The 25,373-nt window shown below is 43.5% G+C and overlaps 1 protein-coding gene and 1 pseudogene across 2 annotated transcripts; both read right to left on the reverse strand.

Moving 5' to 3' along the window:
- Positions 1-348: 348 nt before the first annotated feature.
- LOC110492824 (E3 ubiquitin-protein ligase TRIM39-like) lies at positions 349-6,068 on the reverse strand (annotated as a pseudogene).
- LOC110491339 (tripartite motif-containing protein 29-like) lies at positions 3,997-24,440 on the reverse strand. 2 transcript variants are annotated; one of them, XM_090201871.1, is made up of 2 exons: positions 24,240-24,440; positions 3,997-7,982 (listed from the first exon to the last, which is right to left on the reverse strand). In XM_090201871.1, exons 1-2 carry the CDS (start codon positions 24,346-24,348, stop codon positions 6,748-6,750), a joined length of 1,344 nt encoding a protein of 447 aa, XP_090057997.1. In that variant the 5' UTR covers positions 24,349-24,440; the 3' UTR covers positions 3,997-6,747. The 2 variants fall into 2 exon arrangements, with proteins under 2 accessions (XP_090057997.1, XP_021420384.2); XM_021564709.3 differs by lacking the exon at positions 24,240-24,440 and adding an exon at positions 9,720-9,874.
- Positions 24,441-25,373: the final 933 nt, after the last annotated feature.

The raw sequence follows: 25,373 nt of genomic DNA on the forward strand, positions 1-25,373 counted from the left end.
TAATCATAGAATGGAATGTGGCTGTTGGTTTTTATCACCAAAATATCAATCAATTGTCAGCTCAAGCTATCTCCAGTAAAACCCTACACCCAGATTAGCTGCAGGGTGCTAGAGTGGAGACCATAAAACACAGCATTCATAGGACAGAAATATCTTACTGTTTGTTGAGTAAATCATTGTTAAATATCCAACAAATGTGGTAAATATGTAATTTTTCTGTCACAGTCTAGACCCAGGTGCTGGCAGGAACAAGCAGTATGGAAAAACAAGTGTAGAAATCACAAGAGAAGACAGGCACTTATTCACATTCTGCATTAACAAACACGTTTTGTTTTCAGCGTCGTCAGGTTCGGAATTTTTATTACATTGCCGATTCTGTGTTGCTTAAACCTCCATGACTATAGTGGACTCTGATTCAGTCTTTGTAATTGACAGGAGTAATGACCAATGGGGCAGTGTTTTTACCAGCACCAAGATTAGCATGGCTGAAGTATGGATAGAGTTTCTCAGTGAATGTAGCCAATGAAAGAGTAGATATGAGCCCTGGCCTCCACATTGTAGAAGGATACCTAACCCTCCTCATAATCCACAAACACCACTACTTTCTGGGGCTTCTCAATGAATAGAGTTAGAGAAGGAGAGTTGTTGGCCTGACAACTATCCCTTTTTTAAAGTCCCACAGTCCAGAATCCATTCTCAGGGCTCAGTGACAACCCCTTCCTGTCGATGGACTCTCTGGCCACTCCTAACTCCCAGCAAGTCACCCCCTCCACCTGCAACTCATAGTAGAATCTCCCAGAGGAGAAGACCTCTTTTCCCAGGACAGAGCTATTGAAACTACCAACACTTTTTGCGGTGTTAGCGGGTGCCGCTTCTGTACACCGCTTCTCACTTGTTTCCGTCCACAGACAGGCTGAGAAAGGCATTTGCTGTATCAGGGTCCAGAGTCACATCCACTGCATACTGCTGCATCTTCTTCAGATTGATGTCAGGAAACTCCTCCATTGCTTTGTTGAATTTTTCCTCAAGCTCAGAAAATGCTCTCCTAGCAGTCTTCTCCAGCTCAGACAAAGAGCTCCTCAAAACTCTCCTCACATTCGCCACACACAGCTCACTGTGAACACTGATCTCAGACCAGTCCTTAGTATTTGGAGGGGTACACAGGGATGGGAAGCTCTGGAGGGGGTGTTCCTCAGTGTGTGAGAGCTGTTCTAACTCAGTGTGTCTCCTACGTAGGTCATTGATTTATTGCTCCAGCTCTTTAATAAACCCTTCAGCCAGATTCTCTGCTGCTTTCTGCTTCTCCTCAACCACCTCAATGAACTCAGCCTGGCTTCTCTGAATGGAATCCATCAGATCACTGAATACTTGCAGGCTGTCTGCCATCTCGCTCTGTGCATCTCTCTTGCTGAACTCTACTGAGCGTTTGTTCTGAACCTTCTCTAGTCGCTCCTGGATCATCTGCCGTATCTGTTGCTCCGTCTTCCCCAGCTGAACCTTCCTCTCTCCACACTCTTCCTCTAGAGGGACGACGTGGTGAGTCTTGTGGTCTGTCTCAATGCAGAACTGACACACACACGCCTGGTCGGTCCTACAGAACAGCTCCAGCAGTCTGTCATGCTTCTTACACATCCTGTCTTCCAGTTTCTCAACGGGGTCCATTAGACTCTCTGATGAGGCTGCAGGTGAGTCTCACAGAAAGAGGTCAGGTACTCCAGGCTGGACTTCAGGGCCTTGAGCTTTGTCCCAGTGCAGACATCACAGGACACTTCCCCAGCCTCGGCAGGGGACTCATCTGTGTCTGTGTCTCTGATTCTGATCATCTTAAAATGATCTACAACATCTCTGAATGGTGTGTTGGTTTTTAGCTCTGGTCTTCGGTGGAATATTTGTTTACACATTGGACACTGGCACAGGTCAGTTGTATCCCAATATCCACTGATACAGACCTTACAGGCTCAGTGAACACTTCCAGACAGATAGGGCACTGGAACTGCTCTTCAGAACAACAGATTCTGATACTTATTTCCCACCATAATTCGCTAATAAATTCATAAAAAATCCTACAATGTGATTTTCTGAATTCTTTTTCTCATTTTGTCTGTCATAGTTGAAGTGTACCTATGATGAAAATTACAGGCCTCTCTCATCTTTTTTAAGTGGGAGAACTTGCACAATTGGTGGCTGACTAAATATTTTTTGCCCCACTGTATGTTATCAGTATTTTCCAAAAGTGGAATATGGGAAGAAAAACAGGAAGTGCAATGATTATGTCAGAATTCCACACGTCAAGGTAAATATCTCTGTTTCTCTCTTTACTCACCTGAGTGTGCTTACTCCTCTTTGTCTTGACGAAGGGTAGACTTTGTGAAACTTGTGTAAAGAGTATGAGATTTCGTTACCATATGTAATTCCTGCTCACAAGTTTTTTTTTTAAGCAAAGTGGCATGCGGCTGCTTTTCTGTTGTACCTAATAATTAATTGCACACACCTGGTGTCCCCAGTCTAAATCAAATCGAATTTTATTTGTCACATATGCCGAATACAACAGTTGTAGACCTTACCGTGAAATGCTTACTTACAAGCCCTTAACCAACAGTGCAGGTCAATAAATAGAGTCAATTAAGAAAATATTTACTAAGTAAAATATAGTGAAAATAAAAAAAGTAACACAGTAGAATTACATAACAATAGCGAGGCTATGTACAGGGGGCACCGGTACTGAGTAAATGTGCGGATGTACAGGTTATTCGAGGTAATTTGTACATGTAGGTAAGGGTAAATTGACTATGCCTAGAATATTAACAGCAAGTAGCAGCAGTGTTAAAACAAAATGTAAGTAGTCCAGGTGGCTGTTTGATTGCTTGTTCAGCAGTCTTATAGCTTGGGGGTAGAAGCTGTTCAGGAGCCTTTTGGAACTAGACTTGGTGCTCCGGTACCGCTTGCCGTTCAAGCAGTTGCCATACCAGGCGGTGATGGAACCAGTCAGGATTTTTTTAGGATTTGGGGACCCATGCCAAAATGTTCCAGTCTCCTGAGGGGGAAAGGTGTTGTCGTGCCCTCTTCATGACTGTCTTGGTGTGTTTGGACCGTGATAGTTTGTCGGTGATGTGGACACCAAGGAACTTTAAACTCTCAACACGCTCCACTTCAGCCTTGTCGATGTAAATGGTGGCCTGTTCAGCCCTCCTTTTCCTGTAGCCCACAATCATCTCCTTTTTCTTGCTCACATTGAGGGAGAGGTTGTTGGTCCCTGATTAGAGGGGGACAATAAAAAATGCAGTGGAATTGGCTTTGAGGTCCAGGGTTGAGTTTGAGGTCATATACATTAAATCCAGTAGATAGTGATAGCACATTTATGTATTCCTATGGTAAACTCCTGATGGTGCAGGAAGCCAGAGTTATTTGAATTTGAAGCACACCATATTGCTGAATTGGTCTGAATCACTGACATTTAATAGATTAGTGATTTGTTTATTAACATAACAAACGTGTGCGTAACTATGGGGCAAAACAGACGTGGTTGGCTTAGATCGTTGAAACATGTAAACTATATTTTGTCTCCAATGTTAATTGAAAACATAAATAAATTAGCAGAATGAGCCCTTGTCTCTCAAATACATCATCAGTTGTTGGTTAGCTAGAGCATTTTAGCCATATTGTCATTGACATAATCAGTCAAAACACCTCAAAATAAGACGTGGTATCAAGAACAAGATGAAACTAGCTACTTATTATTCCCCACATGGCAGTTCCTTGTCATTGTTGGTAGCTATCTGGTCATCCAGAATCCCAACAACACAGACTTCTGCCCTATTGAAGCGTGCACATTGTTGTCCTGACATTGCCATCTGAACAATCTATACGAACAGGAGACTGCCTCCAAAATGTCCACCCGTTGTTTTCAACAGAATCATTTCGACATTACATTTGAGTAATTTAGCAGACACTCTTATTCAGAGTGACTTTGTCGTGGAAATTCACACTGATAGAGACTTTGTCTTTTCGTCAAACAATTCTTTATTTAATATTGATTAATTATTGAAATAATGAGACTAGTCAGCCCAACACTTGACTGTTGGGCAAAGTAGCGTGACCTTTACAAAAAAATGCTGTTACTTACATAGCTGGTCTCTAAGAATGCTTAGTCATGGCTGGTCCCACCCCTATGGTGTTATTTGTAACCCCACCTCATCTTAGTTTCCCACATGCTAGGATAATTATGAATCCTGAGGCCTTTGTTCTGTTCTTCCAGGCTCTCTCTATCTCGGTTACACCCACCACATCTTATCTATGGAATGCCAGCCTTAGGTTTTTAGGCTCCTCTCAGTTCAAACAGACATTTAATAGAACAGAAATGTCTTACTATTAGTTAAGTATATAACTGTTAACTATTAATATCAAACAAATCAGGTAAATATGTAATTTTTCTATCACATTCCCCCATTTTGAGATTTTTCTCAACTTAAAAGAAAAATTCCAAAGTTTAAAATGACATACAAATATCATTAAGCAATTCTCATCAATCTAAGTCAGAGTACATTTTTCATCAGTACGAAACAAATCATCATGTTGATACTGAGCATTGGTCAGCATGGTAGAAAAGGCAATTTTCATCCCTATAGCACCATCTATAGAAACTAAAATGAGCATATCTGGCTGGACAAATCCATGTAGTGACTCCTTGTTTAATCTAACTGCACTGTCCAATTTACAGTAGCTATTACAGTGAAATAATACCATGCTATTGTTTGAGGAGAGTGCACAATTTTGAACATAAAAAGTTATTAATAAACAAATTAGGCACATTTGGGCAGTCTTGCTAAAACAAATTTAACAGAAATGCAATGGTTCATTGGATCAGTCTAAAACTATGCACATACACTGATTCCATCTAGTGGCCAAAATCTAAATTGCACCGGGGCTGGAATAATACATGATGGCCTTTCCCTTGCATTTCAAAGATGATGGTACAGAAAAATAATGGTTGTTTTTTTCTTTGTATTATCTTTTACCAGATCTATTGTGTTATATTCTACTACATTCCTTTCATGTTTCCATAAACGTGTGTGTCCTTTCAAATGGTACCAAGAATATGCATATCCTTGCTTCAGATTCTGAGTTACAAGCAGTTAGATTCGGGTATTTCATTTTCGGTGAAAATTGAAAAAAAGGGGCTAATCCTTAAGATGTTTTAAGTAACATTTCTTCCGTTTACTGCCCAATGAACATAACCCAGGACAAGCATCAAGAGCCCACTATTTATAAGGCAACACTTATGGCTATGCACCGTTAGCACAAACTTGCTATAATTCCTGAGTATTATCATTAAACATTTCAATTTGGTTATGGATATAAATGAAATAGGATATAGGTCAAATAGATTAGGATCAGTTTCCCTCTCAGGATCAGAGATCACCTTTCCATTCACCAAGGCATGTTGAGAATAGCATTCACATTGGTTCTATTACTCAAAATGTAAACCCTCAATTTAACACATCAACACTGGCAGAATGTACATTTATATTAACATACAAAATATTAATCTCAAAATTCTAGTTTTAACTCTCTCATCATGATTATTTACAGATCACTATCTCAATGCATTCTTAGCCTAAATTACTATACATTTAGCAGTGTGTAGACCTCCACAATCAAACTGATACCCCAAAATAAACTATTTCAGAAAAGTCTAAAATATTTACGGGCACAGTTGACCAACCCCCTCCCTTTCCCGGCATTCAATCTTCTGGCATTTTTTCTTTTTTTTTCAGATAGCTTCGCAGTTCAAAGTGGATGGCCCATGACAATGTCCCAATTTCAATGTCTCACCTGAGTCCCACCACAACTCCTATTATGTATTGTCCATTTGTCAACCAGTATACCGGCAACATAAGAGAAGTTTTGGAATGGATCTCTCTCCATGCTCACTCCTGTCACACTCCTGAGAGAAGGGCATGAGAGAAAAGGCAGTTGATAACTTCAACTGGATGCTGTACACCGGTTGCTGGCTCAGACTCAGGTCTCTTGACAGAAGTGGTGCAGGACAGGACCGAACTGAGTGCCATATCTTCAGCCGGTTAGAGGGGGTTTTGAGGTCTACACCGTTTGGTCAAATGATCCCTTCCATGCATTTAGATACCATCTGTAGTCACCATAACTTTGAGAAAGGACAATTCAGTTCAACAATTCAGTTCAGTGAACCTCTGATTCAGGAAATCCAGTCAAGCGTTTCAAGAAATCCAAACAATAATTTACCCTATGACAAATTGATACTACCAATATTCCCAATGAAAATCTCCAAAACACATGTCAAAGCGAGTAACAACACATTCTGTTGAAACAATTTTTCCAAATTGGTTTATACTCCCACTATGACACTGTCTATGACACCTCATCGCAGAGTCACCACTAATCCTTAGGGAGTAATCTCGATCATCCAGCAGACCCAATCTGGTGATATTTATCAAACAAAACATACAAACAAACAAACAAACAACAATACACTCCTTCATACATCATTCAGTACATTTCTATATATCACTCAAGGTGTGCAAACTTCAATCCAAAAACCTCAAAGGACTGGTCATTCCCTCATTTTGTCTCAACGTGATTAATGTGTAGAAACAACACTGAAAATCAAATTGGAATTAGTACCCTTAACTTCCAGCAAGTCCTCTCCTCCACCTACACCTCATAGTAGAATCTCGCTGTGGAGAAGCCCTCTCTTCATAGGACAGACTAACTTCAACGAAACCTATCTGTGTTGTCAGGGAGATTTTTTCTTCCTTTTCTCAACTGTTTCTTGTCCTTAGATTGGACGACCCTGTCATATGCTGTATCAGGGTCCAGAGTCACATCCACTGCATACTGCTGCATCTTTTTCAGATTGATGTCATGAAAGTCCTCCATTGCATTAGTGAATTTTTCAGAAAATGCTCTCCTCACTGTCTTTTCCAGCTCAGACACAAAGCTTCTCAAAACACTCCTCAAATTCCCCACACACGTCTCACTGTAAACACTGATCTCAGACCAGTCCTTGATGTTTGGAGTGGTGTACAGGGATGGGAAGATCTGGAGGAGGTGGAGGTGGTCCTCAGTGTGTGAGAGCTGTTCCAGCTCAGTGTGTCTCCTATGTAGGTCAGTGATTTCCTGCTCCAGCTCTTCAATAAACCCTTCAGCCTGATTCTCTGCTGCTTTCTGCTTCTCCTCAACCTCCTCAATGAGCTCCTTCTTGCTTTTCTCAATGGAATCCATCAGATCAGTGAAAACCTGCAGACTGTCTGCCATCACTCTCTGTGTATCTTTCTTGCTGAACTCTACTGAATGTTTGATCTTCTGAACCTTCTCTAGTCGCTCCTGGATCATCTGCCATACATGTTGCTCCGTCTTCACCAGCTGAGCCTTCCTCTCTCCAAACTCTTTCTCTAGAGGGACGGTGTGGTGAGTCTTGTGGTCTGCCTCAGTGCAGAACTGACACACACAAGTCTGGTCAGTCCTACAGAACAGCTCCAGCTGTCTGTCATGCTTCTTACACATCCTATCTTCCATGTTCTCCACGGGATCTATTAGCTTGTGCCTTTTCAGGCCGGTGACTCTCTGATGAGGCTGCAGGTGAGTCTCACAGAAAGAGGTCTGACACTCCAGGCAGGACTTCAAGGCCTTGAGCTTAATCCTAGTGCAGATGTCACAGACCACTTCTCCAGCCTCAGCAGGGGACTTTTCTCTGTTTTTGACTCTGATCCTGTTAACATAATCTACAACATCTCGGAATGCTGTGTTGATATTGAGCTCTGGTCTTGTGTAGAATGTCCTCTTACACATTGGACACTGGCACAGGTCAGTTGTATCCCAGTATCCACTGATACAGACCTTGCAGAAGTTGTGTCCACATGGAGTGGAGACAGGCTCAGTGAACACATCCAGACAGATAGAGCACTGGAACTGCTCTTCAGACAGGAGACGGCTAGAGGACGCCATTTCTGGAACACAATAAAACAACTATTAAAATACTTCCTGGAATGAATCAACGTTAAACAGTATAGACATTCCTGTAATGAGTCATCGTTATACTGTAATTAACTTTCGGAATACTAAATGTATTGTTAGATGTAAGATCATTTTTGTAGTGATATCAAAACAATTTTGACAGTTTTGACATTGTTTTTAGAGATAGACAAAGCTTTTTATCATAAAGAGAAGGAGTTAACACGAGTGTACTGTACTCTTACCCAGGTAAATTCAATCAGCTTTCTAACTCAGCTTTCCCACTTCCTCTCTGCTTAGCTTAAGTCAAAATGAAAGTCCCTGACAAGTTTTTTTGTCCACATATAGTGCACAAGCAGAACTTTTATTTTGACATGAGCTAAGCAGAGGGGAAGTGGGTCTACAACAGACCTATGTTTGGGAAGTCTGTTTAATCATACGATACTTTAGATATTTTGCCTCAAATACCCCGGTCATAATGACAAACTGTCCTGCCCGAAGATCTCGTACAATGCTGTGTACTACTCCCTTCACAGAACAGCGCAAACGGGTTCTAACCAGAATAGAAAGAGGAGTGGTAGGCCCTGTTGCACAACTGAGCAAGAGGATAAGTACAAAACACCAGTCTCAACGTCAACAGTGAAGAGGCGACTCCGGGATGCTGGCCTTCTAGGCAGAGTTCCTTTGTCCAGTGTCTTTGTTATTTTGCCCATCTTAATCTTTTCTTTTTTTTGGCTAGTCTGAGATATGGCTTTTCTTTGCAACTCTGCCTAGAAGGCCAGCATCCCGGAGTCGCCTCTTCACACTGTTGACGTTGAGACTGGTGTTTTGCGGGTACTATTTAATGAAGCTGCCAGTTGAGGACTATTGAGGCATCTGTTTCTCATACTAGACACTCTAATGTACTTGTCCTCTTGCTCAGTTGTGCACCGGGGCCTCCCACTCTTCTTTCTATTCTGGTTTGAGCCAGTTTGCGCTGTTCTGTGAAGGGAGCAGTACACAGAGTTATACGAGATCTTCAGTTTCTTGGCAATTTCTCGCATGGAATAGCCTTAATTTCCCAGAACAAGAATAGACTCACAAATGCTGATGCTCCAGATACTCAACTCATCTAAAGAAGGCCCGTTTTGTTGCTTCTTTTATCAGATAACAGTTTTCAGCTGTGTTAACATAATTGCAAAAGGGTTTTCTAATGATCAATTAGCCTTTTAAAATGATAAACTTGGATTAGCTAACACAACGTGCCATTGGAACACATGAGTGATGGTTGCTGATAATGGGCCTCTGTACGCCTATGTAGATATTCCATAAAAAATCTGCAGTTTTGAGCTACGTACAATAGTCATTTACAACATTAACAATGTCTACACTGTATTTCCGATCAATTTGATGTTATTTTAATGGACAAGAAAATGTTGCTTTTCTTTCAAAACAAGAACATTTTGAAGTGACCCCAAACTTTTGAATGGTAGTGTATATATATATATATATATATATATATATATATATATATATATATATATATATATATATATAATTAATTTATAAGTCAAAAAATGGATGTAGCAACTGCCTATTGCCCGTTTACTGTTTGGAGAAGGTGACTTATGATCTGATACTAGGCTGTCTATATGTTATCAGAATTTTCCAAAAGTGGAACACAGGAGGAAAAACAGGAAGTGCAGGGATTATGGCAGAATTCCAGGTAAATATCTATGTCTCTCTTTACTCACCTGAGTGTGCTTACTCCTCTTTGACTTGACGAAAGGTAGACCTTGTGAAACTTGTGTAAAGAGTAGGAGAGAGTTCGTAACCATATTGAATTCCTGCTCACAAGTTAACTTTCATTTCCGCAAAGTGTCATCAGCACTCAAGTCCTCCCTGCTATGCTGCTCTTAAAGGGACATCTATGCATAGTCAATTCACCCCCACCTACATGTACAAATTACTTCAAATAACCTGTACCCCCACACACTGACTCGGTACTGGTGCCCCCTGTATATAGCCTTGTTATTGTTATTCTTATTGTGTTACTTTTTATTATTACTTTTTATTTTAGTCTACTTGGTAAATATTTTCTTAACTCTTCGTGAACTGCACTGTTGGTTATTAAGGGCTTGTACATGTTTTTATTTTTTTATTTAACCAGAAAAGTCAGTTTAGAACAAATTGTTTACAGACAGATTATTTCACAATTACAGTGGATCAGAAGTAAATATACACTAAGTTGACTGTGCCTTTAAACATCTTGGAAAATTCCAGAAAATGATGTCATGGCTTTAGAAGCTACTGACAGGCTAATTGACATCATTTGAGTCAATTGGAGGTAAACCTGTGAATGTATTTCAAGGCCTACCTTCAAACTCAGGGCCTCTTTGCTTGACATCATGGGAAAATCAAAAGAAATCAGCCAAGACCGCCTGAAGATACCACGTTCATCTGTACAAACAATATTTCACAAGTATAAACACCATGGGACCATTGCAGCTGTTATAGAGCTCAGGAAGGAGACGCATTCTGTCTCCTAGAGATGAATGTACATTGGTGTGAAAAGTGCAAATCAATCCCAGAACAACAGCAAAGGACCTTGTGAAGATGCTGGGGGAAACGGGTAGAAAAGTATCTATATCCACAGTAAAACAAGTCCTATATCGGCTTAACCTGAAAGGCCGCACAGAAAGGAAGAAGCCACTGCTAGAGAAAACGCCATAAAAAGCCTGACTACGGTCTGCAACTGCACATGCAGACAAAGATTGTACTTTTTGGAGAAATATCCTCTGGTCTGATGGAACAAAAATAGAACTGTTTGGCCATAATTCCCATTGTTGTATTTGGAGGAAAAAGGGGGAGGCTTGCAAGCCGAAAAACACCATCCCAACAGTGAAGCATGGGGGTGGCAGCAACGTGTTGTGGGGGTGCTTTGCTGTAAGAGGGACTGGTTGACATAAAAAAAAAGATGGCATCATGAGGGAGGAAAATTATCTGGATATATTGAAGCAACATCTCAAGACATCAGTCAGGAAGTTGAAGCTTGGTCACAAATGGGTCTTCCAAGTAGACAATGACCCCAAGCATACTTCCAAAGTTGTGGCAAAATGGCTTAAGGACAACAAAGTCAAGGTATTGGAGTGGCCATCAAAAAGCCCTGACCTCAATCCTATAGAAAATGTGCGGGCAGAACTGAAAAAGCATGTGCGAGCAAGGAGGCCTAAAAACCTGACTCCATTACACCAGCTCTGTCAGGAGGAATGGGCCAAAATTCCCCCAACTTATTGTGGGAAGCTTGTGGAAGGCTACCCGAAACGTTTGACTAAGTTAAACAAGTTAAAGGCAATGCTACCAAGTATTAATTGAGTGTATGTAAACCTCTGACCCACTGGGGGTACTCACCACCTCACCACTTTTTAAAATAAAGTGGTGATCCTAACTGACCTAAGACAGGGAACTTTTACTAGGATTAAATGTCAAGAATTGTGAAAAACTGAGTTTAAATGTATTTGGCTAAGGTGTATGTAAACTTCTGACTTCAACTGTAATTTTGAAAAACTAGATGATTACTTTAGGATTACTTTTAAATTCAGAAAGGATGTTTGCTCAAATAAATCTTTGACACTTCTCCGTTTTTTCAATGACATTCAAATCATCATTGAAAAAAGGCGGAAGTTTAAGTTTGTTCAATCTGAGCGAGTCTGACCACAAATCAGAGACCGCTATGATGGAACACCAAATGTGTTGGATGAATCGCGGGAAAAAAGAAGGAATAGGCTTTTGTAGGCAACAGTCCAAGCTATGTCTTCCAATGGTGTGACCTGTCGACATCCGAAGATTATCCAATTTGAATAAACGCTTGGAGGTAAGGATGACAGCAGTGGTGTAGTCTACGGCGATACGGATATCACATATTCGGCGATACGGATATCACATATTGATATCTACATAGTGCATTGATGTTAATCACACTGCTGCTCTCTCATTTAACTATTTGCATCTTACGTATTGTGGTTGTTGTGGATGTTGGTTCACAAATCTAAATGTGTATTTGAACCCAAAAATGGTTGAATTCAAGAAGTGAACAATGCCCATCAATCAATGTTTTTGAAACCAGTGGACAGACAGTGGACACATGCTGGACACATGGACACATGCTCAAACTCACACAATTTTGATGGACTTTAAAGGGGCAATCTGTAGTTGCTACATCCATTTTTTGACTTATAAATGATATATATTAATGTAAAGATATCATTGCATCTTATTATTATATGTAGTATATAGCTATGGGTTTGAAGAAGACTACATAACCAACCCATAAAGTAAAATTTAACATCCATATATGGCCAGCCATGTAAACTTTAACATTGATTTATCCTGCAATAGATGTTCAATTGGTAACATACATTTTTGCCTTCTTCTTAAGGGGAAAGTAATCTAAAAGTAACTGAATGTAATCAGATTACATTACCGAGTTTGGGTATTCCAAAAGTTACATCAATGATTATAATTTTGGACAGGTAACTAGTACCGGATTACATTTAGAAAGTAACCTACCCAATTTGTCCCACAGGTGGTTTTATTCCCAAGTATTCCCCTTTAATAGAGACAAATGATCATATACAAATGTAAGCACGGTCTCATACGATTATGTTTTAGTCAAGCATTATATCTGTCTGGGCTTCTTGCCGTCAATTTGCAGACTCCAAATTATTTGTAATTATGTTCCGACCATCATCTCAACTCCAAAAAACATCAGCCTGCGGCTGAATCTAGTTGATGATCCCCGCATTAGAATATCAAATATGTCATTGAGGTCAGCTCAACCCCATCAAGAACTCTTATAGGTGAATTCAACATTTGTCAACTGAATTTAGCCTGTGATTCTGTGGGTAATATAATGGCGGGTTTTCAGACACCATCAGTGTGGAATTTGTGAGCAGTTTGTCAAGATGGTAGTAACTTCCCTGAGACAGAGTGACCTACTACATTTGAGCTACAGCTAGTGAATGAAAGAGAGAGCAGGTAATGGGAGAACGAGAGGGATAGAGAGCAGACCGGTCAGATATTTCTCACACTCTACTTTCTAAGTTGCCTTATTAGAACATTCTCAAAGCTTCTAAAACCCACAAAACACATTATGAATCTTCAACTAAACTTGCCAAACTGAGTTAATCTATATGGCTCTGACTCTTCCCAAATTGAGCTGCTGTGTCTCTTTCACTTGGCTAGATTGATCAATGTTCCTTATGTAGAGCGGCTCCGATCAATTTAACCACGGGAGTGATTAACAGAGCATGTCAGGTGACCTGCTGCATCAGATACATGACCTCTCATTACCTCTCTCTCTACCTCTCCACCTCTCTCTCTACCTCTTTGTCTACGTCTCTCTACCTCTCTAACACTCTCTCTACCACTCTCTCTCTACCACTCTCTCTACCTCTTTGTCTACGTCTCTCTACCTCTCTCTCTCTACCGCTGTCAGCCAGGTCATCCATGATACAAATCAGTATTCGACATCCATCCATGTCTGAGGACGTTGTAAAATGATATGGAAACCGGACACTAGGGGCAACAGTGAGAGCTGCTACTTTCCAGTAGGTTTTTGTTTTGCTACGGCGTTGTGGACAGGGATACTGGATGTCCATAATCTGCTTTTGATTCCAAAGGTTGAAATATTGAATTCAGCGATATAGTTGTTTGATATTTTTGTCTTAAGCCTAACCCAAACTTTAACCATTCTGAGTTAACGCCAAAACTAACGAATTTGGAGTTCATGCCTAAACTTCAACTCCCAGCTGTGTTGAGCTCCATGTTTAACCAAATAAATAAATATATATCTGTCATGTAGACTAGCATCCCCACACAGTATCTGTCATGTAGACTAGCCTCCCCACACAGTATCTGTCATGTAGACTAGCCTCCCTACACAGTATCTGTCATGTAGACTAGCCTCCCCACACAGTATCTGTCATGTAGACTAGCCTCCCTACACAGTATCTGTCATGTAGACTAGCCTCACCACACAGTATCTGTCATGTAGACTAGCCTCCCCACACAGTATCTGTCATGTAGACTAGCCTCCCTACACAGTATCTGTCATGTAGACTAGCCTCCCCACACAGTATCTGTCATGTAGACTAGCCTCCCTACACAGTATCTGTCATGTAGACTAGCCTCACCACACAGTATCTGTCATGTAGACTAGCCTCCCTACACAGTATCTGTCATGTAGACTAGCCTCCCCACACAGTATCTGTCATGTAGACTAGCCTCCCCACACAGTATCTGTCATGTAGACTAGCCTCCCCACACAGTATCTGTCATGTAGACTAGCCTCCCCACACAGTATCTGTCATGTAGACTAGCCTCCCCACACAGTATCTGTCATGTAGACTAGCCTCCCTACACAGTATCTGTCATGTAGACTAGCCTCCCCACACAGTATCTGTCATGTAGACTAGCCTCCCCACACAGTATCTGTCATGTAGACTAGCCTCCCCACACAGTATCTGTCATGTAGACTAGCCTCCCCACACAGTATCTGTCATGTAGACTAGCCTCCCCACACAGTATCTGTCATGTAGACTAGCCTCCCTACACAGTATCTGTCATGTAGACTAGCCTCCCCACACAGTATCTGTCATGTAGACTAGCCTCCCCACACAGTATCTGTCATGTACACTAGCCTCCCTACACAGTATCTGTCATGTAGACTAGCCTCCCCACACAGTATCTGTCATGTACACTAGCCTCCCCACACAGTATCTGTCATGTAGACTAGCCTCCCCACACAGTATCTGTCATGTAGACTAGCCTCCCCACACAGTATCTGTCATGTAGACTAGCCTCACCACACAGTATCTGTCATGTAGACTAGCCTCCCCACACAGTATCTGTCATGTAGACTAGCCTTCCCACACAGTATCTGTCATGTAGACTAGCCTCCCCACACAGTATCTGTCATGTAGACTAGCCTCCCTACACAGTATCTGTCATGTAGACTAGCCTCCCCACACAGTATCTGTCATGTAGACTAGCCTCACCACACAGTATCTGTCATGTAGACTAGCCTCCCCACACAGTATCTGTCATGTAGACTAGCCTTCCCACACAGTATCTGTCATGTAGACTAGCCTCCCTACACAGTATCTGTCATGTAGACTAGCCTCCCCACACAGTATCTGTCATGTACACTAGCCTCCCTACACAGTATCTGTCATGTAGACTAGCCTCCCCACACAGTATCTGTCATGTAGACTAGCCTCCCCACACAGTATCTGTCATGTAGACTAGCCTCCCTACACAGTATCTGTCATGTAGACTAGCCTCCCCACACAGTATCTGTCATGTAGACTAGCCTCCCCACACAGTATCTGTCATGTAGACTAGCCTCCCCACACAGTATCTGTCATGTAGACTAGCCTTCCCACACAGTATCTGTCATGTAGACTAGCCTCCCTACACAGTATCTGTCATGTAGACTAGCCTCCCCACACAGTATCTGTCATGTACACTAGCCTCCCCACACAGTATCTGTCATGTAGACTAGCCTCACCACACAGTATCTGTCATGTAGACTAGCCTCACCACACAGTATCTGTCATGTAGACTAGCCTCCCCACACAGTATCTGTCATGTAGACTAGCCTCCCTACACAGTATCTGTCATGTAGACTAGCCTCCCCACACAGTATCTGTCATGTAGACTAGCCTCCCCACACAGTATCTGTCATGTAGACTAGCCTCCCCACACAGTATCTGTCATGTAGACTAGCCTCCCCACACAGTATCTGTCATGTAGACTAGCCTTCCCACACAGTATCTGTCATGTAGACTAGCCTTCCCACACAGTATCTGTCATGTACACTAGCCTCCCTACACAGTATCTGTCATGTAGACTAGCCTCACCACACAGTATCTGTCATGTAGACTAGCCTTCCCACACAGTATCTGTCATGTACACTAGCCTCCCTACACAGTATCTGTCATGTAGACTAGCCTTCCCACACAGTATCTGTCATGTAGACTAGCCTCCCCACACAGTATCTGTCATGTAGACTAGCCTCCCTACACAGTATCTGTCATGTAGACTAGCCTCCCTACACAGTATCTGTCATGTAGACTAGCCTCCCTACACAGTATCTGTCATGTAGACTAGCCTCCCTACACAGTATCTGTCATGTAGACTAGCCTCCCTACACAGTATCTGTCATGTAGACTAGCCTCCCCACACAGTATCTGTCATGTAGACTAGCCTCCCCACACAGTATCTGTCATGTAGACTAGCCTTCCCACACAGTATCTGTCATGTAGACTAGCCTTCCCACACAGTATCTGTCATGTAGACTAGCCTTCCCACACAGTATCTGTCATGTAGACTAGCCTCCCTACACAGTATCTGTCATGTAGACTAGCCTCCCTACACAGTATCTGTCATGTAGACTAGCCTCCCCACACAGTATCTGTCATGTAGACTAGCCTCCCCACACAGTATCTGTCATGTAGACTAGCCTCCCTACACAGTATCTGTCATGTAGACTAGCCTCACCACACAGTATCTGTCATGTAGACTAGCCTCCCTACACAGTATCTGTCATGTAGACTAGCCTCCCTACACAGTATCTGTCATGTAGACTAGCCTCCCTACACAGTATCTGTCATGTAGACTAGCCTCCCCACACAGTATCTGTCATGTAGACTAGCCTCCCTACACAGTATCTGTCATGTAGACTAGCCTCCCTACACAGTATCTGTCATGTAGACTAGCCTCCCTACACAGTATCTGTCATGTAGACTAGCCTCCCTACACAGTATCTGTCATGTAGACTAGCCTCCCTACACAGTATCTGTCATGTAGACTAGCCTCCCTACACAGTATCTGTCATGTAGACTAGCCTCACCACACAGTATCTGTCATGTAGACTAGCCTTCCCACACAGTATCTGTCATGTAGACTAGCCTCCCCACACAGTATCTGTCATGTAGACTAGCCTCCCCACACAGTATCTGTCATGTAGACTAGCCTCCCTACACAGTATCTGTCATGTAGACTAGCCTCACCACACAGTATCTGTCATGTAGACTAGCCTCCCTACACAGTATCTGTCATGTAGACTAGCCTCACCACACAGTATCTGTCATGTAGACTAGCCTCCCTACACAGTATCTGTCATGTAGACTAGCCTCACCACACAGTATCTGTCATGTAGACTAGCCTCACCACACAGTATCTGTCATGTAGACTAGCCTCACCACACAGTATCTGTCATGTAGACTAGCCTCCCTACACAGTATCTGTCATGTAGACTAGCCTCACCACACAGTATCTGTCATGTAGACTAGCCTCCCTACACAGTATCTGTCATGTAGACTAGCCTCCCTACACAGTATCTGTCATGTAGACTAGCCTTCCCACACAGTATCTGTCATGTAGACTAGCCTCCCCACACAGTATCTGTCATGTAGACTAGCCTCCCTACACAGTATCTGTCATGTAGACTAGCCTCCCTACACAGTATCTGTCATGTAGACTAGCCTCCCCACACAGTATCTGTCATGTAGACTAGCCTCCCTACACAGTATCTGTCATGTAGACTAGCCTCCCCACACAGTATCTGTCATGTAGACTAGCCTCCCTACACAGTATCTGTCATGTAGACTAGCCTCCCTACACAGTATCTGTCATGTAGACTAGCCTCCCTACACAGTATCTGTCATGTATAGCCTCCCCACACAGTATCTGTCATGTAGACTAGCCTCCCTACACAGTATCTGTCATGTAGACTAGCCTCCCCACACAGTATCTGTCATGTAGACTAGCCTCCCCACACAGTATCTGTCATGTAGACTAGCCTCCCTACACAGTATCTGTCATGTAGACTAGCCTCCCCACACAGTATCTGTCATGTAGACTAGCCTCCCTACACAGTATCTGTCATGTAGACTAGCCTCACCACACAGTATCTGTCATGTAGACTAGCCTCCCTACACTGTATCTGTCATGTAGACTAGCCTCCCTACACAGTATCTGTCATGTAGACTAGCCTCCCTACACAGTATCTGTCATGTAGACTAGCCTCACCACACAGTATCTGTCATGTAGACTAGCCTCCCTACACAGTATCTGTCATGTAGACTAGCCTCCCTACACAGTATCTGTCATGTAGACTAGCCTCACCACACAGTATCTGTCATGTAGACTAGCCTCCCCACACAGTATCTGTCATGTAGACTAGCCTCCCCACACAGTATCTGTCATGTAGACTAGCCTTCCCACACAGTATCTGTCATGTAGACTAGCCTCCCTACACAGTATCTGTCATGTAGACTAGCCTCCCCACACAGTATCTGTCATGTAGACTAGCCTCCCCACACAGTATCTGTCATGTAGACTAGCCTTCCCACACAGTATCTGTCATGTAGACTAGCCTCCCTACACAGTATCTGTCATGTAGACTAGCCTCCCCACACAGTATCTGTCATGTAGACTAGCCTCCCTACACAGTATCTGTCATGTAGACTAGCCTCCCCACACAGTATCTGTCATGTAGACTAGCCTCCCTACACAGTATCTGTCATGTAGACTAGCCTCCCCACACAGTATCTGTCATGTAGACTAGCCTCCCCACACAGTATCTGTCATGTAGACTAGCCTCCCTACACAGTATCTGTCATGTAGACTAGCCTCACCACACAGTATCTGTCATGTAGACTAGCCTACAAACACAGTATCTGTCATGTAGACTAGCCTCACCACACAGTATCTGTCATGTAGACTAGCCTACAAACACAGTATCTGTCATGTAGACTAGCCTCCCCACACAGTATCTGTCATGTAGACTAGCCTCACCACACAGTATCTGTCATGTAGACTAGCCTCCCTACACAGTATCTGTCATGTAGACTAGCCTCCCACACAGTATCTGTCATGTAGACTAGCCTCCCTACACAGTATCTGTCATGTAGACTAGCCTCCCTACACAGTATCTGTCATGTAGACTAGCCTCACCACACAGTATCTGTCATGTAGACTAGCCTCCCTACACAGTATCTGTCATGTAGACTAGCCTCCCACACAGTATCTGTCATGTAGACTAGCCTCCCTACACAGTATCTGTCATGTAGACTAGCCTCCCTACACAGTATCTGTCATGTAGACTAGCCTCCCTACACAGTATCTGTCATGTAGACTAGCCTCCCTACACAGTATCTGTCATGTAGACTAGCCTCCCTACACAGTATCTGTCATGTAGACTAGCCTCACCACACAGTATCTGTCATGTAGACTAGCCTCCCTACACAGTATCTGTCATGTAGACTAGCCTCCCACACAGTATCTGTCATGTAGACTAGCCTCCCTACACAGTATCTGTCATGTAGACTAGCCTTCCCACACAGTATCTGTCATGTAGACTAGCCTCCCCACACAGTATCTGTCATGTAGACTAGCCTCCCCACACAGTATCTGTCATGTAGACTAGCCTACCCACACAGTATCTGTCATGTAGACTAGCATCCCCACACAGTATCTGTCATGTAGACTAGCCTCCCTACACAGTATCTGTCATGTAGACTAGCCTCCCTACACAGTATCTGTCATGTAGACTAGCCTCCCCACACAGTATCTGTCATGTAGACTAGCCTACCCACACAGTATCTGTCATGTAGACTAGCATCCCCACACAGTATCTGTCATGTAGACTAGCCTCCCTACACAGTATCTGTCATGTAGACTAGCCTCCCTACACAGTATCTGTCATGTAGACTAGCCTCACCACACAGTATCTGTCATGTAGACTAGCCTCCCCACACAGTATCTGTCATGTAGACTAGCCTACCCACACAGTATCTGTCATGTAGACTAGCATCCCCACACAGTATCTGTCATGTAGACTAGCCTCCCTACACAGTATCTGTCATGTAGACTAGCCTCACCACACAGTATCTGTCATGTAGACTAGCCTCCCCACACAGTATCTGTCATGTAGACTAGCCTCCCTACACTGTATCTGTCATGTAGACTAGCCTACAAACACAGTATCTGTCATGTAGACTAGCCTCACCACACAGTATCTGTCATGTAGACTAGCCTCCCTACACAGTATCTGTCATGTAGACTAGCCTCCCTACACAGTATCTGTCATGTAGACTAGCCTCACCACACAGTATCTGTCATGTAGACTAGCCTTCCCACACAGTATCTGTCATGTAGACTAGCCTCCCTACACAGTATCTGTCATGTAGACTAGCCTCCCTACACAGTATCTGTCATGTAGACTAGCCTCACCACACAGTATCTGTCATGTAGACTAGCCTTCCCACACAGTATCTGTCATGTAGACTAGCCTCCCTACACAGTATCTGTCATGTAGACTAGCCTCACCACACAGTATCTGTCATGTAGACTAGCCTCCCTACACAGTATCTGTCATGTAGACTAGCCTCCCTACACAGTATCTGTCATGTAGACTAGCCTCACCACACAGTATCTGTCATGTAGACTAGCCTTCCCACACAGTATCTGTCATGTAGACTAGCCTCCCTACACAGTATCTGTCATGTAGACTAGCCTCCCTACACAGTATCTGTCATGTAGACTAGCCTCACCACACAGTATCTGTCATGTAGACTAGCCTTCCCACACAGTATCTGTCATGTAGACTAGCCTCCCTACACAGTATCTGTCATGTAGACTAGCCTCACCACACAGTATCTGTCATGTAGACTAGCCTCCCTACACAGTATCTGTCATGTAGACTAGCCTCCCTACACAGTATCTGTCATGTAGACTAGCCTCCCTACACAGTATCTGTCATGTAGACTAGCCTCCCTACACAGTATCTGTCATGTAGACTAGCCTCACCACACAGTATCTGTCATGTAGACTAGCCTCCCTACACTGTATCTGTCATGTAGACTAGCCTACAAACACAGTATCTGTCATGTAGACTAGCCTCCCCACACAGTATCTGTCATGTAGACTAGCCTACCCACACAGTATCTGTCATGTAGACTAGCATCCCCACACAGTATCTGTCATGTACACTAGCCTCCCCACACAGTATCTGTCATGTAGACTAGCCTCCCCACACAGTATCTGTCATGTAGACTAGCCTACCCACACAGTATCTGAGACAAAACTCGCCAGTTATAGAATATTGTGTTGTAGGACAGTTGAGCTGACTGAAGACTGGGTTTTCAACTCATAGTTGTTGAGATCGTTTCCACGGTAACATGTCTTTACATGACGCAATGACGCAAATATCAGGTTTTCAATGGGAGGAGTGCGTTGGGTAAGGGCCTAGTGTTGTGCTGTACTGTCCGTCAACCAATTGAAAACAGAGAGCAGTGTTTTTACTAATCATTTCTCCCCAGTAGTTGCCGTCACACCGCAACGCTGCATTTCATGGGTTTTGCTTTGAAGCCACCCTTAATCTTTCAATCTGTCTAAGGCTACAACTACACAGAGATTTTGTGTCCAAACTGTAGTAGGATGTCCCTTGGGGGTATCCGTACCTATGTAGGACATGGGAGGGTTAGGTTAATAAACAGGCTGGAGCTAGAACCTCGTTGTCGCGCGTCTTTATTTTAGATCATACTACATGGTGTCAGAAGTGGTTTTAAAATTCACATAAACGTGAAGGAGGTACCAAGTAAATCATACATTCAGGCTGTTTCAAAGCAAGGAGGGCACAGTGTTGGAGATAAAACAGCGCATATCATTATTTTGTTAGCTAACGAAAAAGGACTAAGCTACAGCTAAGCAACATGTTGCAAGAGGAAGAAGCTGGCGGGATTTCAGGGGTTGCGACTCCAAGTTCAACGGGCTCTGGCGCAAACACGAACAGGCCAGTGGCTAGTGCTGACGGATTTCGCATTAGTCCCCGGGAGAATTTTGTTTGTATGGACATTCAAAACTGGCCGAAATGGATCAGGCGCTTTGAAAGGTACAGGGTAGCATCAGGCTTAAATGTGAAAAATGAGGCATTTCAATTTAATACACTGATCTACTCTATGGGTGATGAAGTCGAGGATATATTAAATGCTTCAACGTTGACCGAGGAAGAGAAACTTAACTACAGTGCCGTTAAAGACTGTTTTGAAATGCATTTTGTAGGGAGACAAACATTATTTTTTAGAGAGCTAGGTTTAATATGCGCAAACAGGAGCAGGGTGAAACCACCAACAGTTTTATCACAGCTGTTCACAAACTAGCAGAACATTGTCAGTTTGGCGCGCTCAGGGAAGAGCTGATCCGAGATCGGACCCCAAAATTGCCCTTGCTAGAAGAATGTGTTTCAGACATAAGGAAGTGGATGGCTGCAAACTTTCTACTTTTAAACTCGGACAAAACAGAGATGCTTGTTCTAGGTCCCAAGAAATAAAGAGATCTTCTGTTGAATCTGACAATTCATCTTGATGGTTGTACAGTCGTCTCAAATAAAACTGTGAAGGACCTCGGCGTTACTCTGGACCCCGATCTCTCTTTTGAAGAACATATCAAGATCATTTCAAGGACAGCTTTTTTCCATCTACGTAACATTGCAAAAATCAGAAACATTCTGTCCAAAAATGATGTAGAAAAATGTATCCATGCTTTTGTCACTTCTAGGTTAGACTACTGCAATGCTCTACTTTCCGGCTACCCAGATAAAACACTAAATAAACTTCAGTTAGTGCTAAATACGGCTGCTAGAATCCTGACTAGAACCAAAAAATTATCATATTACTCCAGTGCTAGCCTCTCTACACTGGCTTCCTGTCAAAGCAAGGGCTGATTTCAAGGTTTTACTGCTAACCTACAAAGCATTACATGGGCTTGCTCCTACCTATCTCTCTGATTTGGTCCTGCCGTACATACCTACACGTACGCTACGGTCACAAGACGCAGGCCTCCTAATTGTCCCTAGAATTTTTAAGCAAACAGCTGGAGGCAGGGCTTTCTCCTATAGAGCTCCATTTTTATGGAACGGTCTGCCTACCCATGTCAGAGACGCAAACTCGGTCTCAACCTTTAAGTCTCTACTGAAGACTCATCTCTTCAGTGGGTCATATGATTGAGTGTAGTCTGGCCCAGGAGTGGGAGGGTGAACGGAAAGGCTCTGGAGCAACGAACCGCCCTTGCTGTCTCTGCCTGGCCGGTTCCCCTCTTTCCACTGGGATTCTCTGCCTCTAACCCTATTACAGGGGCTGAGTCACAACCCCCCCTTGGGTTGTGCCGTGGCGGAGGTCTTTGTGGGCTATACTCAGCCTTGTCTCAGGATGGTAAGTTGGTGGTTGAAGATATCCCTCTAGTGGTGTGGGGGCTGTGCTTTGGCAAAGTGGGTGGGGTTATATCCTTCCTGTTTGGCCCTGTCCGGGGGTGTCCTCGGATGGGGCCACAGTGTCTCCTGACCCCTCCTGTCTCAGCCTCCAGTATTTATGCTGCAGTAGTTTATGTGTCGGGGGGCTAGGGTCAGTTTGTTATATCTGGAGTACTTCTCCTGTCCTATTCGGTGTCCTGTGTGAATCTAAGTGTGCGTTCTCTAATTCTCTCCTTCTCTCTTTCTCTCTCTCGGAGGACCTGAGCCCTAGGACCATGCCCCAGGACTACCTGACATGATGACTCCTTGCTGTCCCCAGTCCACCTGGCTGTGCTGCTGCTCCAGTTTCAACTGTTCTGCCTTATTATTATTCGACCATGCTGGTCATTTATGAACATTTGAACATCTTGGCCATGTTCTGTTATAATCTCCACCCGGCACAGCCAGAAGAGGACTGGCCATCCCACATATGCTCTCTCTAATTCTCTCTTTCTTTCTCTCTCTCGGAGGACCTGAGCCATAGGACCATGCCCCAGGAATACCTGACATGATGACTCCTTGCTGTCCCCAGTCCACCTGACTGTGCTGCTGCTCCAGTTTCAACTATTCTGCCTTATTATTATTCGACCATGCTGGTCATTTATGAACATTTGAACATCTTGACCATGTTTTGTTATAATCTCCACCCGGCACAGCCAGAAGAGGACTGGCCACCCCACATAGCCTGGTTCCTCTCTAGGTTTCTTCCTAGGTTTTGGCCTTTCTAGGGAGTTTTTCCTAGCCACCGTGCTTCTACACCTGCATTGCTTGCTGTTTGGGGTTTTAGGCTGGGTTTCTGTACAGCACTTTGAGATATCAGCTGATGTACGAAGGGCTATATAAATAAATTTGATTTGATTGTAGTCGGAATAAGAAATATATCACTTTCTGAAAAGTTACAGTTGGATTCCCAGCTTACCTTGTCCAAAGCTGTGAACCAGGTTAGGCAGAGTGAGACAGTAAAAAGACAGCAGACGATACTGCGCGACAGCAGCTCCTTGCAGAACGAAGAGAGTGAGGAAATACATGCATTTTCATACAGAGCTAAAACAACGGAGGGGAACACAGAACAGAGACAGACGTGGAGAAAACAATCACAGACAGCACCAGTAGCTAGTTCAAATGTTAGTCGCAAATGTGGGAAATCCCCTTTCCACAGATGGAAAGATTTCCCAGCAAAGGATGTGGAATGCAGGAAATGTCACAGGAGAGGACACTTTTCAGCTGTCTGTCGATTAAAGCAAATGCATGAGGTTTCAGAGGAGGTACAGCAGGACAGCATCTTTCTGGGAGAAGTAAAGGGAAACAATACTGGCTGGCATTCAGACATTAAACTCAATGGGGAGGTTGTGTCATTTAAACTAGACACTGGGGCAGCAGTGACAGCTATCCCAACTAGGCTGTACAGTATAGCTATAGCAGAGATGGCCCTTTGCTCTCTACAAACAAGAAACTGTATGGGCCCAGTAATAACATTTTACCAGTGGTAGGGCACTTGGTGATTAAACTGGAGAGTAAAGACAAAAGTGCCATCCAGCCTGTCTTCGTCATTGACTCTCTAGCCAGACCGTTGCTGGCGCTGCCAGCAATTGAAGCATTGCAACTCATTGAGAGAGTGAGTGAACTGGAGGACCCAGGTGAGGTTTTCAAAAATAAATTCCCAAAAGTGTTTTCTGGTCTAGGAAGGATAGAAGGTGACTACAAAATCTGCCTGAAAGAAGATGCTATCCCCTATGCCCTTACCACCCCCCGCCGTGTGCCTATCCCTTTATTGGCCAGAGTAAAGGAAGAGTTGGGGAGGATGGAAGAAATTGGAGCGGTGTCTAAAATAGAGAGTCCCACAGACTGGTGTGCAGGGATGGTGGTGGTCCCAAAAGCCAATGGGGAAATAAGGATCTGTGTGGACATGACTAAATTGAATGAAGCACTCTGCAGAGAGAGACACATCTTACCATCAGTGGAGCAGTCTCTGGCTCAGTTGGATGGCTCACAAGTCTTCACAAAGCTGGATGCCCGCTCAGGTTTCTGGCAGATACAGTACCGCTGTCATCAG

Source organism: Oncorhynchus mykiss, chromosome 16, assembly GCF_057628025.1.
Source record: "Oncorhynchus mykiss isolate SJ-2025 chromosome 16, ASM5762802v1, whole genome shotgun sequence".
NCBI classification, from domain to species: Eukaryota; Metazoa; Chordata; class Actinopteri; order Salmoniformes; family Salmonidae; genus Oncorhynchus; species Oncorhynchus mykiss.

What these genes read in the sequence shown, in the direction of transcription:
- LOC110491339 (XM_090201871.1), bottom strand. Translation starts at nt 24,348, where the DNA reads ATGTATTTCCTCACTCTCTTCGTTCTGCAAGGAGCTGCTGTCGCGCAG. An exon ending in GGTTCACAGCTTTGGACAAG is followed by an intron (nt 7,983 to 24,239) that starts GTAAGCTGGGAA and finishes ATTGTGTTCCAG; the next exon opens with AAATGGCGTCCTCTAGCCGT.